The 13469-nt window shown below is 40.5% G+C and overlaps 1 protein-coding gene across 1 annotated transcript in view; it reads right to left on the bottom strand.

The window, feature by feature from the left end:
* Window positions 1–13469, bottom strand: part of LOC138983143 (uncharacterized) — a 210632-nt gene that overhangs the window by 63697 nt on the left and 133466 nt on the right. The window contains exon 9 of the mRNA XM_070356552.1: window positions 11749–11793. Coding sequence (XP_070212653.1) covers window positions 11749–11793 — 45 coding nt within the window. The remainder of the gene's footprint in view (window positions 1–11748; window positions 11794–13469) is intronic.

The following is a 13469-nucleotide window of genomic DNA, read 5'->3' as shown; positions in this document are numbered from 1 at the left end:
GTATGCGCAAGCTTCTCACTTTTTCTTGTTTCAAGTAAGCTTCCAAACTACTTTCAGTAATTGTCTTTGCCTGGTGTAAACAATGAGTGATCATACAAAATTGTGATTGCAGACGAAAATCACTGTTTTCGATCATGTATTGTGTCGCTTCGCGTGAGTGGCTAGTTCTAAAAATATCGCCCAATCAAATGAAAGGAGACAAAATACACCGCCATTTTGATTTTACTCCACGAGAAGCTGCCATAATTCAAACACTGAAACAGTGCTGTGTCCAGAGTGGATATTTTCCCAGGAATGCATCATGAACGAAGCTTTTAAACTGGATTATCTAAGTGTGGGATCAAAGTCTACAATATTGTTGCAATGTTGAGATCCACAACTACTCCCATGCGAAGAGCCAGCCGGTCCTTTGACAACTTGGAGAACCATGGCTGACAGTGACACGGCTCTACAGTACAGTCTACTTGCTTAGTCAGAAACGAAACATGAAACATCCACTCTGCCTCCACCCGAATCGCAATGAGTGACTCACTCTGTCTCACTCTCTTCACTCTGGTTGGTATGTTGTGTAGATTGTTTTGATACAGTGGTATTTTAACTTTTAGTGTAGCTATTGTGCTGACCCAGTGAGTCGAGTGACTGAAAAGTGAAGTTCAAATCATGGTCAGTAGACACAGTGTCACTGTCAGATAATGGGACTGGTAGTATGGCACGAAGACAAAGAAATACACATTCTTTACTCTTTTCAAACTTTCACTTACTCAAGTTACTTTTACCAGTGCCACTAGAAATAGAACAGAACTTAGCTTTGAGTTTGAATTGAGCACTTTAGTAATGAGTCATCGGCCATGGACATTCTTTATACTTTATAGCTCACTTGCATCCACGAAGAGTGCTTGCATTCGTCATTTGTAATATTGCCAACCAATTATTTCCTTCCATACATTTAGTATTTGAAAATTAGCGAGTTTAACTAATTGTTTCTCTTCAAAATTAAAATAAAATAATCAAATGTTGAATTGTATATTAAGTTATTAATATTAGTATTACTTTATTAGACAAAAGTAATAATAACTACTATGCTGATTTTTTTCAAGTATCCCCTGGATACATGTGCACAGCGAAGAGTAGCAAATAAGCAAATCTATATTTGTTTTATTTATATTAGCTATGCAGTCGGCGTCGCCAGAGTCAGCGTCGCCAGAGTCACCACCACCACGACAAATATTCCTCAATTTGCAGGAGTGTTGCCAGTTAGTTCATTGCTTCTTTCTTTGCTTGAAGCCTGATCCTTTCTGTGCATGTGACATTAAGAGCAGATCCTAATAGCAGCTAGTGTCTTTTTTTCAAAAGGCTTGAATGTTCTCACATGTTGCTATGGGATTTTTTTGTTTTAGCCTTCATATGACCTCGATGGTGCACCAACACCGCGTGCAACAGTAGCGGCTAAGGCGCCGAGATCAGGTAACTAATTATTCCCTATCAAAAAACAAGAAAGGTAAGTTTGTTGGAACGTTTGTTATTGACAAAACAATACATTCACAAATATATATTAATTTACAACAAACTACCTTTCTTGTTTTTTGATTCTGAATTTTGGAACGTTGGCAGTCTTTTTGTTTTTGGATTTATTTAATTATTCCCTAACAAAATTATGATGTGTCTGCTCACTTTTTAAGTGCCGACAGTTTTGGTGTTGGTTAATGCTTTAGTAAGATTTTTATTTATGTTCATAATTGGTATTCTTTTTTTCAGTTCTAACCACAGCACCTGGCCTGCACTGAAGCCTGCAAGGCGAATGCTGCTGCACTGAGGGTGCAGGTCAAGGACCTGCAGGCCAAGGTCACTAGCCTGGAGGCAAGACAGCGTGAGCTGGAGGGGGAGCTGGTGGCCAGCTATGCTACACAAGGTATGTTAGGTATGATAGCTGCATACCTGCCAACTGCTACAATTTTTGGAGTAGCATGCTCCGATTTTGCAGTCATTGCTACGCCAAGCCAAGAGCTGCTATGCTCAACAAAAAAATGACAAGCATGCAAAATGTTCACTTATCCCTCGACAATCAATAATGAACATAGCGTAACTAGCCAAGTACTGATGCCTGGGTACCACTCCGTTATGACTCGATGTTGTCCACGTGACTTGTTTCTAAGCCATTTGTGAATTTTGTTGCAAGCATTCGCATATATCTGGTGACTGGCCAATCGTGAATTTGATTAGAATATGCAATGCTCTTGTAAAGTTGTAAGCAGATTTAATAATGATGCTTGCACTGTGTTTGAAGTGGAAATTGGAGGCAGAATAAAACGGAGGAAGCGTAAGGGTGGTGAAGATAATGGTACAGGTTCCACGCCGATGCGGACGAATAACAAAAACTAGTTTTCAAAGATTTTTGCCAAAGAATTCGACGGACTTTGCGTGTATGGGTAATAATGAACTTTGTCATCATTTTCACGAGTTTTCATTCACAAACACCTGGGAAATAAATCTCATGTTCCCCATGCAATAAATCGACGTGGTGAATGGGTTTGAGCTTTCAGGTGAAACGTGGATTGTCAAAGTAAAAGCCAATCAGGCTGATTGTTTGATGTGTGGAACCATCGCGGCTTTGGATTTGTGTTTCCGAGGACAACGATTGTAAGCATTCACTCTCAAAGACCCAATCAATGTTGATAATTACCGCGGCGACTCATGGTCAATTTGCAACTTATCTCTGTAATCGCAAAATCCACAACGAAAAGTCATAAACACTTAAAAGAAAAGAAATATGCTCAACACTTACTGAACTCACAGGTATGATCGCAGCTCTGTACATTTTCAGACTGGAAGAAAAGCATCAACAAGCTACGTTCGCATACAAGTTTGACGCGTTATCTCGTGCTACTCTGTGACGATGCTTTGTGGCCCGGAGTTGGATTCTAAGAATCCAAAAATTCGTCTCCCTGTGGGTTATTGTGCATTTTGTTGCTCAACCAAAATGATGACAAAAACGATATTTGGTGGCTTGTTGTCAGACCAGCATTTTGTTGTTGGTCCTCAGGGAGCATATCGCCTTTTGTCTCATATTTATCAACCGCGGCCTTCGGCCTTGGTCGATAAAGATGAAACAAAAGACGATTAATGGTCCCCTTGGACCAACAAAAAAGCTGGTCTATCAACAAGCCACCAAACATCTTATAATGTTTAGATGGCTGTAACGTCATAGAGCTCTCAGAATCTTACCAACGTTTTTGATGGCATATATGCGGATGTGCGATTCAAATTTATGATTATGCTAATGCTACGCTTAAACACCATGTTACTCTAAAATTGGGTGAACGTTCCAAAATGCTACTCACAGGGGTTGGCAGCTATGTAGCTGACAAGTAAAATTGGACAAAGGGACTTTCATCTGCCAAGTAGTTTCACAAGTTTAGTTAGTTATTATTGTTTATCATCTCTTCAGCAGGAAATGCTGTTTGAGGCTGGAGCAACAGAAATTGCATTGGTTGAGCAAGAACAATCTTCCGCCTTGCCAGCAGGTAGTTATTGGCTTTATTAGCAAGTGTTCATCGACAATTGATGACCGGTAATTTTTAATGAGTTGGGGCATTCTGACCAATCACAGGAACTGTTTCATTAAAACACCAACTTGATTTGAATTACAATTCCTATTGCTCTCTTGTATCTGAAGCAGACAGGTTTGTTTTTTTGTTTTTAATGTCCCTTCAGCTGATGCTAGCTGCTATGTTCAAACCCCGGCCGGGTCATACCTAAGACTTTAATTGGCAATCTAGTGGCTGCTCCGCCTGGCGTCTGGCATTATGGGGTTAGTGCTAGGACTGGCTGGTCCGGTGTCAGAATAAAGTGACTGGGTGAGACATGAAGCCTGTACGTGCTGCGACTTCTGTCTTGTGTGTGGCGCACGTTAAATGTCAAAGCAGCACCGCCCTGATATGGCCCTTCGTGGTCGGCTGGGCGTTAAACAAACAAACAAAAAATTCAGATCTATCACTGAAAAAGAAGGTTCTAAAAATTAATCACTATCACTTCTGGTACTTCAAATCTTGTAAAAAAAATCTTGATCTCTTTAAAAAAGTTAAAAATCTTGTCCAGGGGAACATCCCGGATCTGAAGCAGACAGAGATGCATTCATATTAATTGATTGCACAAGTGGTATTCTGCTGGTAAAGTTAAAGAAAAGACTTCAAGTACAGAGGTTTGGATGGATATTAATATTTTTCTTGCAGGCTTTAATTTGAATTATAATTTTGTCTGAACCTGCTGAATATATCATTTCAGCTTACACCGTGGCAAGCAATGAGGGCAGCTCGTCGGCGAGGATTGGGACGGTGCTGCGGAGCAAGCTGTCAGCAGCCATTTGTAAAGCTAAGAATTCGAAGTAACTTTATTTTCTGATGTAATATATTATTGTGCCATGTGCCAGGACCTATGGTTGTTCGGATGTATGTACCGACTTTATTTTCTAATGTGCCAATTTTTTGCCATATGATCGTTATCTCTGTGTGGTATATTTTTTATCTAGTCACGTTCTGTTGTATGTACATCAAATTGTTTCTCTCCTATTATTGGTATGAGAGTTCTAGTCATAGTTTGTCAGTGTCTTTATGTGATCTCCAGCCATGTTCTATGGTATGGACATTTTGATGAGTTATTTTCTTGTGTACTGGACATATTTCTGTGTGTATAATTTTTTTTTTCCTTTCTATCCCCCCTCCCCCCCAATCTTAGCAGTACATTTTTGGTATATCTCGGCAGCAGTACATAATCAGTATACTTATGGTACATTTTTTTTTCTTTGGCAATTATTCTTAAACCTCTAGAGAAGTATATTATTAGTATACTTTTAGTACATTTTTGGTATACCTCGGCAGCAGTACATAATCAGTATACTTATGGTAAATTTTTTTTTCTGTGGCAATTTTTATAAACCTCTGGGGTACATTCTTTAACTTCTAGGGCAGTATATTATTAGTATGCTTTCAGTATCTGTGAGGTGTGCCTCCAAAGCAGCTATTAATCAGTACAGTTGCAGTATATTTGTGGTACATTTGCAGTATTGATGTGGTATGCTGGTATTGCTTGCATGCAGGTGTAAAAGTATATTAATACATATTTTTCTGTTAAGTTGAACACTATTTGTTATTTGCATTGTGTGTGTGCATGTATAGATATAACACATGGATTCGTGTGAATGCATTATTGTTATTTTTGCTTTTTCTGATATTAAAAGCCGAAGATTGCCACTGCAAATTGTTTTGACTTTTCTCAGTTTTTCCAATTTATAAATGATAGCATATGCCCTAAAACTTTCATGATGTGCATGTTAACAGCACATATTTAGTATAGTTTCAGTACATGTTGATACTTTTTAATAGGGAGGTACGTTTTCAGTACTTTGAGGTATATTTTTGGTATCTTTTTAGTTTCAGCACGGTTCCAATTTGGTACATTTTCAGTACGACTACCTTAAATGTGCTGCAAACGTACCAAAATTGTACCTCCTGCAGTACAAAATAGGGTGGGGGGGTGGGCGTATACAAGGTAGTTTACAGTATTTGTCAGATATCTGACCATACCTTATAAGCCTTGGCATATAAATTTCAGACTAATAATAAATCCTGGTAATTTTAACCGCATGCATTTATTTGTGCTACATGTATGTTGTTTTCATGCAGGCAAGGACTTGCATAACATTAAAAATACATAGAGTCAAACAACCATGTACAACAAAATCTCTATGTGGACAAATATGCTACACAAAACTTGGAAAGTGCTCTGATGGCATTAAAGTCTCTGTGATAATATAACCAGTGCCACAGCCTGCAGGGCTCAAAGTCAAAGATTAAAAAAACAACGTCGCCTAAGGCGAAAATACAACATTTAGTCTAGCTGTCGAACTAACAGAATGAAACTGAACGCATTGCATTTTGTCATGAAGACCGAAAACTCGTCAGTCCACCGCTCGTGGCAAAGACAGTGAAATTGACAAGCTAGAATAGCGCGCTAGTGGTTGTGCACCGCTGAGGATAGCACACTTTTCTGTAGCTCAATTCTTTTTACCTTTCTGAGCTTGTTTTTAATCCAAACATATATCTATATGATTTTGGAATCAGGAACCCACATGGAATAAGATAAACATGTTTTTAAATCTATTTTCGGAAATTTGATTTTAAAATTAATCATAATTTTCATATTTTTTATTTTCAGAGCTTGTTTTTAATCCAAATATACATATTTATATGTTTTTGGAATCAGAAAATGAAGACTAAGATTAAATTGTTTTTGGATCGTTTATTAAAAAATATTTTAATTACAATTTTCAGATTTTTAATGACCAAACTTATCAATTAATTTTTAAGCCTCCATACTGAAATGCAATACCAAAGTCCGGGCTTTGTCGAAGATTACTTGACCAAAATTTCAACCAAATTGGTTGAAAAATGAAAGCGTGAGAGTGCCACCTCAATTTTCACAAAAAGACGGATATGACGTCATCAGACATTTATAAAAAAAATGGAAAAAAACTCTGGAGATATCATACTCAGGAACTCTCATGTTAAGTTTCATGAAGATCGGTCCAGTAGTTTCTCGGAATCGTGTTACACACACACACACACACACACATATACACCACACCCTCGTCTCGATTCCCCATCTATGTTAAAACATTTAATCAAAACTTGACTAAATGTAAAAAGTGGAGATCTCAAAATAGAAAGGTAACATCAAGATAACATCACCAGTAACTACATACGTAGCAATTATGGACAATACTCGTAACATGCTGTTGCATTATGTTCTCTAGCAATCCTAACGAAAAGAAAGAAACCTAAAAGGACTTTCAGAATACTGAATGGTGTATAAGATGCATGAAGATCAGACCTGTCAACCTGTACGGTTTTCCCGTATTTTGTACGGGATTTACTCAAATTTTGGTGAGTACGGCGTACAACGCCTACCTGTACGGGTAAACCAAATTGTACGGGAATTGTACGGAAAAATTCAAAACCCGAACAAAGATTCAAAACCGATCATCAGATTCGTTTCTGTTTAGCAGACGACAACAACTAACAGAAAAAGACTGTAACTGAACTTGTGCGCATGCGCAGAAGGTATCATAGAGGGCGCTGTGGCCCAATCCGCTACTTCCGTGTCGCGAGATTTGGTCTTTGTTTTCACAACTTACTTCAGCGACAGACAACGATTCGCGTCACTTTTCGTGCTACAACTGAAGATGGAGGCCAGCGAAGAAAAAGTCAGCTACTGCTACCTACAAGTGTCATGCTTGAAGTGATCTAGTGAGACTGGACTGTGATTTTTCCTGGTGAACAGTAGCACAAAGTAGTTGTGTGGGTGTGACTGTGTTATACATTTAAGCTCAAAGTGATCTGGAGAGACTGGACTGTGATTTTTCCTGGTGAACAGTAGTACAAAGTAGTTGTGTGGGTGTGACTGTGAAGAGAGGATCGAACCAGGGAGTCTCGAAGGTTGCAGTCCCGTCGGGAGGCCAACAAGGGTGGCAGGCTGAACGTTTCACCAACAGAGGGGCTAGACTTAAGGATGAACCAATTGGTTTTCAAAATGTGGCGAACAGGTAGGTTGTGGGGATGGTGGGTCAGAACTGCCACAGGTCTGTCTGATCTGTCTGAGGTGGATGATGGCTGCAGAGCTACTTGTCTCGGTATGCGGCGAACTTTATTTAAGGCCACATTCAAGAGGCTGGATGGGTAGTCACGTTGAAGGAAGAAGTCAGACATTTCTGCTGCTTTTTCTTCAAAGTCATCTGTGTCAGAACAGATGCGGCGCAGTCTGCTGAGAAACTGGGAAAATGGAATGCTTCGGATGGTGGAAGAAGGGTGAGAGGAATGGAAAGGACATGTCTTCGTTATGAACACTGGTGAAAATAATTTTATCCGACAGGGAAATGTTCAAATCCAGAAAGGCGACTGCGGAAGAAGAGATATCAAAGGTGAATTTGATGGAGGGATGGTAGTTACTGACAAAGTGTATGTAATCAGTGAGGTCAGACAACGAGAGAGAGGTGGCACCGAGGCAATCATCGATGTAGCCTTTGCACAGTTCAGGCTGAGGTCCAGTGTAAGTGGAACGAATCTGGGATTCCAGGTGGCCCATGAATAGGTAAGCATAGGAAGGTCCCATTTTAGTGCCCAATCATGGCGACACCACTTATCTGATGAAAGACTTGTCCATCAAACTCAAAAGTATTGAGCGTGAGGACAAGCTCCGCGAAACGGAGGAGGATCGGAGTGGGTGGGTCGCGAACAGAACGATTGTCCAGGAAGAACTGAAGTGCTTGAAGTCCGTCGGAATGAGGTATGGATGTATACAGAGAACACACATCCATGGTGAACAGAAGGTTGGGATGAAAAGAAGGGTTGTTGTTGCATGATTTCACCCAGAAGGTGAAGCGCATAAGTGGTGTCTTTGAATCTGTATGATTGGCAGTGTCTGAACGATTGGTTGCAAGAGATGGTCGAGGTACTGAGACAGATGCTCAGTGGGGCAACTGCAAGCGGACACAATAGGTCTGCCTGGAGAGTCAGGTTTGTGTATCTTGGGCAAGAGATACAATTTGGGTTGTTGAACTTGAGACTAGTTCAAGTGTTTTGCAGTAGGAGGAAGCTTGTTTTGTGTGACATCAGTTTTAATGGTCTGGGCAATGAGTTTTGTCTGACAGAAGTGTTGGTTCCGTTAGGGATTGATAAGCAGTAGTGTTGTGGAGCTGCCGATTGGCTTCTTGGATGTACATGCCGTGGTACGGTCCCATTTAACCACAACAGCCCCTACTGGTTTTATGACGATGTCAGATCTTGTTGTAGGGACTTGAGGGCGACAAGTTCTGATTCAGAGAGGTTGCTTTGTTTGATGGGTTTGGGTTTAAGAGCTTTGATGTCTGCCTGACATTGTGAAATGTACAGTTCAACATGGGCAGAGTTGCCACATGGTGGAACTGGTTGCGGCTGCCTGGTTGGAAGAGTTGAATGAAGATGTCCTGTGATGTAGGAGGTCTAGGGACTGAACCTAACACAGCCATCCATCTGAGAGTACGGAAAAAACGCTCACAGTCAAGGAGTGTTTTGTACTTGCTTGTGGTTTTGGTTAAAGGAACAATTAAACTTGAGTCCTTTGGACAGGACTGAGCGTTCATCCTCTGATGAAGTATAAGTGTATCTGGGATACAAACTACGCGCGGGTTGGGATCCACGTTAGCAGAGTGCGACAGACGCAGACGATGAATGGGGGGGATGAAGGCTGTTGGGCAGAGGCAGGTTAGTGTCTTTGAGTGCACACAGTTTTTTAGTCTTAGTGTTTTTGCAGTTGTTAACTTGAAAGTCATCTGGTTGTGCGTGTGAACAATCTGTTTCACAACATGAACAGTGGGATGCGTTTGGTTGTGTGTGTGTGTGTGTGTGTGTGTGCGTGCGTTCGTTTCCCCCCCCCCTTTTTTTCCCCCCCCTCCCCCCCCCTTTTTTTTCCCCCTCCCTCCCCCCCCCCCCTTCACCAATGTAGATCATTGGTTTGACTTTCTTCTCGTATGTCAAAGTTGGAAAGTTTTGCCTATTGTGATTTTTTGTCGATTTTTCATTTGGCTCTTCCGTTTTTGTCTGGTCGATTTTGAGGGTACCCTTACTTGAGCGGAAGTCACGTGATCCACGTAAAAGAAATATTTAATCCAAAAGGTGATCCTGAAGGTTAAGTGAACGGCCTTAACTGGCATATACAGTTTTAATGAAATGACACAGGAATTAATGCTTTAATTTGGGTTTGAAATTTGTTGCAATAATTGTTTGGCCAAGTTTAGACTAAAAGTGATACACATTCATAAAAGGGGAGGGGGGGGGGGGAGGGGAAAAAAAAGGGGGGGGGGGGGAAATGAACGCACGCACGCACGCACACACGCACACACACACACACAACCAAACACATGAACACACACATAAACACACACACACACATTCACAAACACACACACACACATACCGTAAATCCACAGTATGTTTGGGGAATACATGTAGATCACATTTTCGCATTCAAGGTGTGGATGTACCCAGGGATAATATGAAATCGGACTCTACTTGTTTTCTGTCTGTGGAGGTGCTGTACATTTGCCAGACACCTTTCACACGTGCATCCAGGGAGGTGTGGTTGCTGCTGTTGAAATGTTGGGCAACAGACCTACAGCGGCGATGCCGAATATCTGCCAGATGTTCGGTGAAGCGGGTAGAGAGGGTTCTTTCGGTCTCACCAATGTAGAGTACTTTGGGGCATTTGAGACAGGATATGGCATAGATGAGATTGCGGCTGGTGCAAGAGAACGTGCGTTTAATTTCGAAATCTTTTTGGGGGCCTGGTCAGAGTGGTAGAATGGCAAATGTGGGGGCAGGTGTGGCAACGAGGGTTCTGGCATGCGTGTGTGCCAGGTTGTAGGGGAACTGGCGAACGAAGAGAGGATCGAACCAGGGAGTCTTGAAGGTTGCAGTCCCGTCGGGAGGCCAACAAGGGTGGCAGGCTGAACGTTTCACCAACAGAGGGGCTAGACTTAAGGATGAACCAATTGGTTTTCAAAATGTGGCGAACAGGTAGGTTGTGGGGATGGTGGGTCAGAACTGCCACAGGTCTGTCTGATCTGTCTGAGGTGGATGATGGCTGCAGAGCTACTTGTCTCGGTATGCGGCGAACTTTATTTAAGGCCACATTCAAGAGGCTGGATGGGTAGTCACGTTGAAGGAAGAAGTCAGACATTTCTGCTGCTTTTTCTTCAAAGTCATCTGTGTCAGAACAGATGCAGCGCAGTCTGAGAAACTGGGAAAATGGAATGCTTCGGATGGTGGAAGAAGGGTGAGAGGAATGGAAAGTAAGGTAGGTGTGAGCATCAGACAATAAAGCAAAATGATTTTCTTCGTGGTTTGTTTGCAGAATTCCTGGTGTGTGTGTGTGTGTGTGTGGGAGAGTGAGACAGAGGAAAGTTTTGTATGTTAAGGGACCAAAATATCGTTATTCTAGCAAGGGAACCACTCATGCAAAGGGTATAGTACCCAGTAAACGCCCACCCCCAACTTTTGGGCAAATTTGGTGCATAGGGGGGTTGGGCGTATACAAGGTAGTTTACGGTACTTCAAATCTCTGCCCTCATCAGCGGCTACTACCTCTGAACCTACATGAGCTCCCTCCGGCCTCTGAGCAGCCAGAGCCAGATGAAACCGTCGCTCTAGAAAGTAAAACTTCGGCGCCGAAGAAAGACGTAACCCCCTCCCCCGCCCACGCGCGTGGTTTTGTTTCAAGCTGGCCGACTTCATTCCTGTGGGTGTCGCACGACCCAGGCCCAAAGAAGCATCTTATTTTTTCTGTTACCTTTGTGACATGAAACTAGTCAAGCTTAATTAAATTTACGTTTTGTTGCGAAAAATAAATGTCCTATTGATTTATTTTTGTTCAGGACAAATGTCCTATCACTTTTGCATTGTCCAGGACATTAAACTTGTCCTATGCCACCTCTCATGGATGTGAGCCCCTGTATATATAGCACAAAGAAGGCTTGTCAGGTCTCTGTGTACTCTACAGTTTCTGATTGGCACTGACAACCTCAGAGCAAGCTACAGTGCAGCTGTAAGATAAGATTATAGTCCACACTGGGTAAAGCTAAGTGTTATCAGAGCCTCATGCATGCATTTAACACGAGAACAGAGAGGGAGAAAAAAAGCCACGAGGTATAACTGGGACTACCTGGCTAGCATCAGGATCCTCATAGACCTCGTCCACTTCTTCCATCTGCCTCAACACATGGACATTACCAAACATGCATCATGATTTTCAGTATTTAGCAATATCAATCAACATGTAATGCAGAAATCACAAGTATTCACATGTATGCATCAACAAGCAATTTAAAGGTGTAAAACAGTTTGTGCACTACTTCATTCAACTTGCACGTGTCTTACAATTCCCATGTACCTTCAAAAGTCAAAAGCCTCCGTTAAAGGATCTTAATTGCCACCTAAGAACTTTTGTGTTGTTTTGTAAGTAACCAACAAATGGCACTTTTTCAGAAAACTACATGTCTTAAGGTAACACATATTGATGATCAATCCAAGGTATGTTTGTTCCTAGGAATAGGCCATTTTGTTTTATCAACAGTGCCATTTGCTAACAAAAATTAAATATGGTGGTACGTACAATTCAAAGAAAACTGTTCATTCAAATAAGTGACTTTTAAGAAAACAATCGTGTATGATGAGATTTGTACATTTTTAAAGTAACAAGTACAAAGGAAACGAGAAGAGTTGGGAATGATGCAGAGGGGGAAGAGTATTGAACTATAGCCATGGAGAAATTGTTATGAATATTTCATGAACTATTCATGAATTATTCTTAAAAATACATGAAGAAATATTAATGAAAGTTCATGAAACATTCATGATCAGTAAATGGACTTTCATCAACTAATTCATGAAACCAGGTTCATGAATTTCCTGAGATGAACAAAGTTCATGAATGTCATGAATCTTAAGTACTTTTGGATTGATGAATACTGTGAATAAATTCAGGAACTATATGAATACAACTATAAACTTTTATGAATAAATTCATGAATATTGCAGGTCCATGAATTTTTGTCATATATTTCATGCATACATTTCTTCACAAAATTCAGCTTCAAAACTTGTAACCTTTTACATTCAATTTACATAAAAATGCCTGAATGCAAAACAAAATCAGAATTAATGTTGACATCAGACTTTCTATTTTTACTCACAATAAGTACCTTTTTTGACTTGATTGAGTATTACGTTAAAGAGTTAAAAAAAATTTTTTTTAAAAAGGCTGTCTGAGCCATTGATGTTCCACTGACGGCACCAGTAATAAAATGAAAAACCTTCTGCCATGGTTTTCAAAACACTACAAATAGATGGTAGATTACATGCTCATTTTCTTAGCTACATGTATCTCGATCATGTCTTTGCTTGACCTTTACAAGTCAAACCTTTACATCATTACTTCATCAGAGAAAAAGAAAAGAAATGAAAGAAAAATTGAAGGAAAACACAAAAATGTCAAGCTATTGAATAGTCTGACACAGCTAAACTCAACAGCATCAACTTGATATCAGCATTCCCTGTTGTCATCTTCATGTTAAGAAAGTTCTTTCTAGGAAAATTCTACATTTCAGAACTGTTCTCTGGCTGCATTTCCCCCAAACATTCAAAGAGCGATCTGCATCTAGTCTAATTTCCCTCCAAAACATGGCCATCTGCCAGGGGAAGAAATGTTACAAGGGGAGGCAGTTGCTCAATAACTTCATTAATTTCAAGAATTTTGAATGATGATCTTATTTTTATTCTCTTTTATTTGTTTTATCATATTTTAGGTCACTTTGAAAACGGCCATGACTGTCAAAAATAAAATACCTAGTGGATGAGTCTCATTCATAAATGTTACACTTCATG

Source organism: Littorina saxatilis, linkage group LG12 (assembly GCF_037325665.1).
Source record: "Littorina saxatilis isolate snail1 linkage group LG12, US_GU_Lsax_2.0, whole genome shotgun sequence".
Taxonomy (NCBI): Eukaryota; Metazoa; Mollusca; class Gastropoda; order Littorinimorpha; family Littorinidae; genus Littorina; species Littorina saxatilis.
The sequence above is the reverse complement of the archived record's forward strand: the minus strand, read 5'-3'. Positions and strand labels throughout refer to the sequence as shown.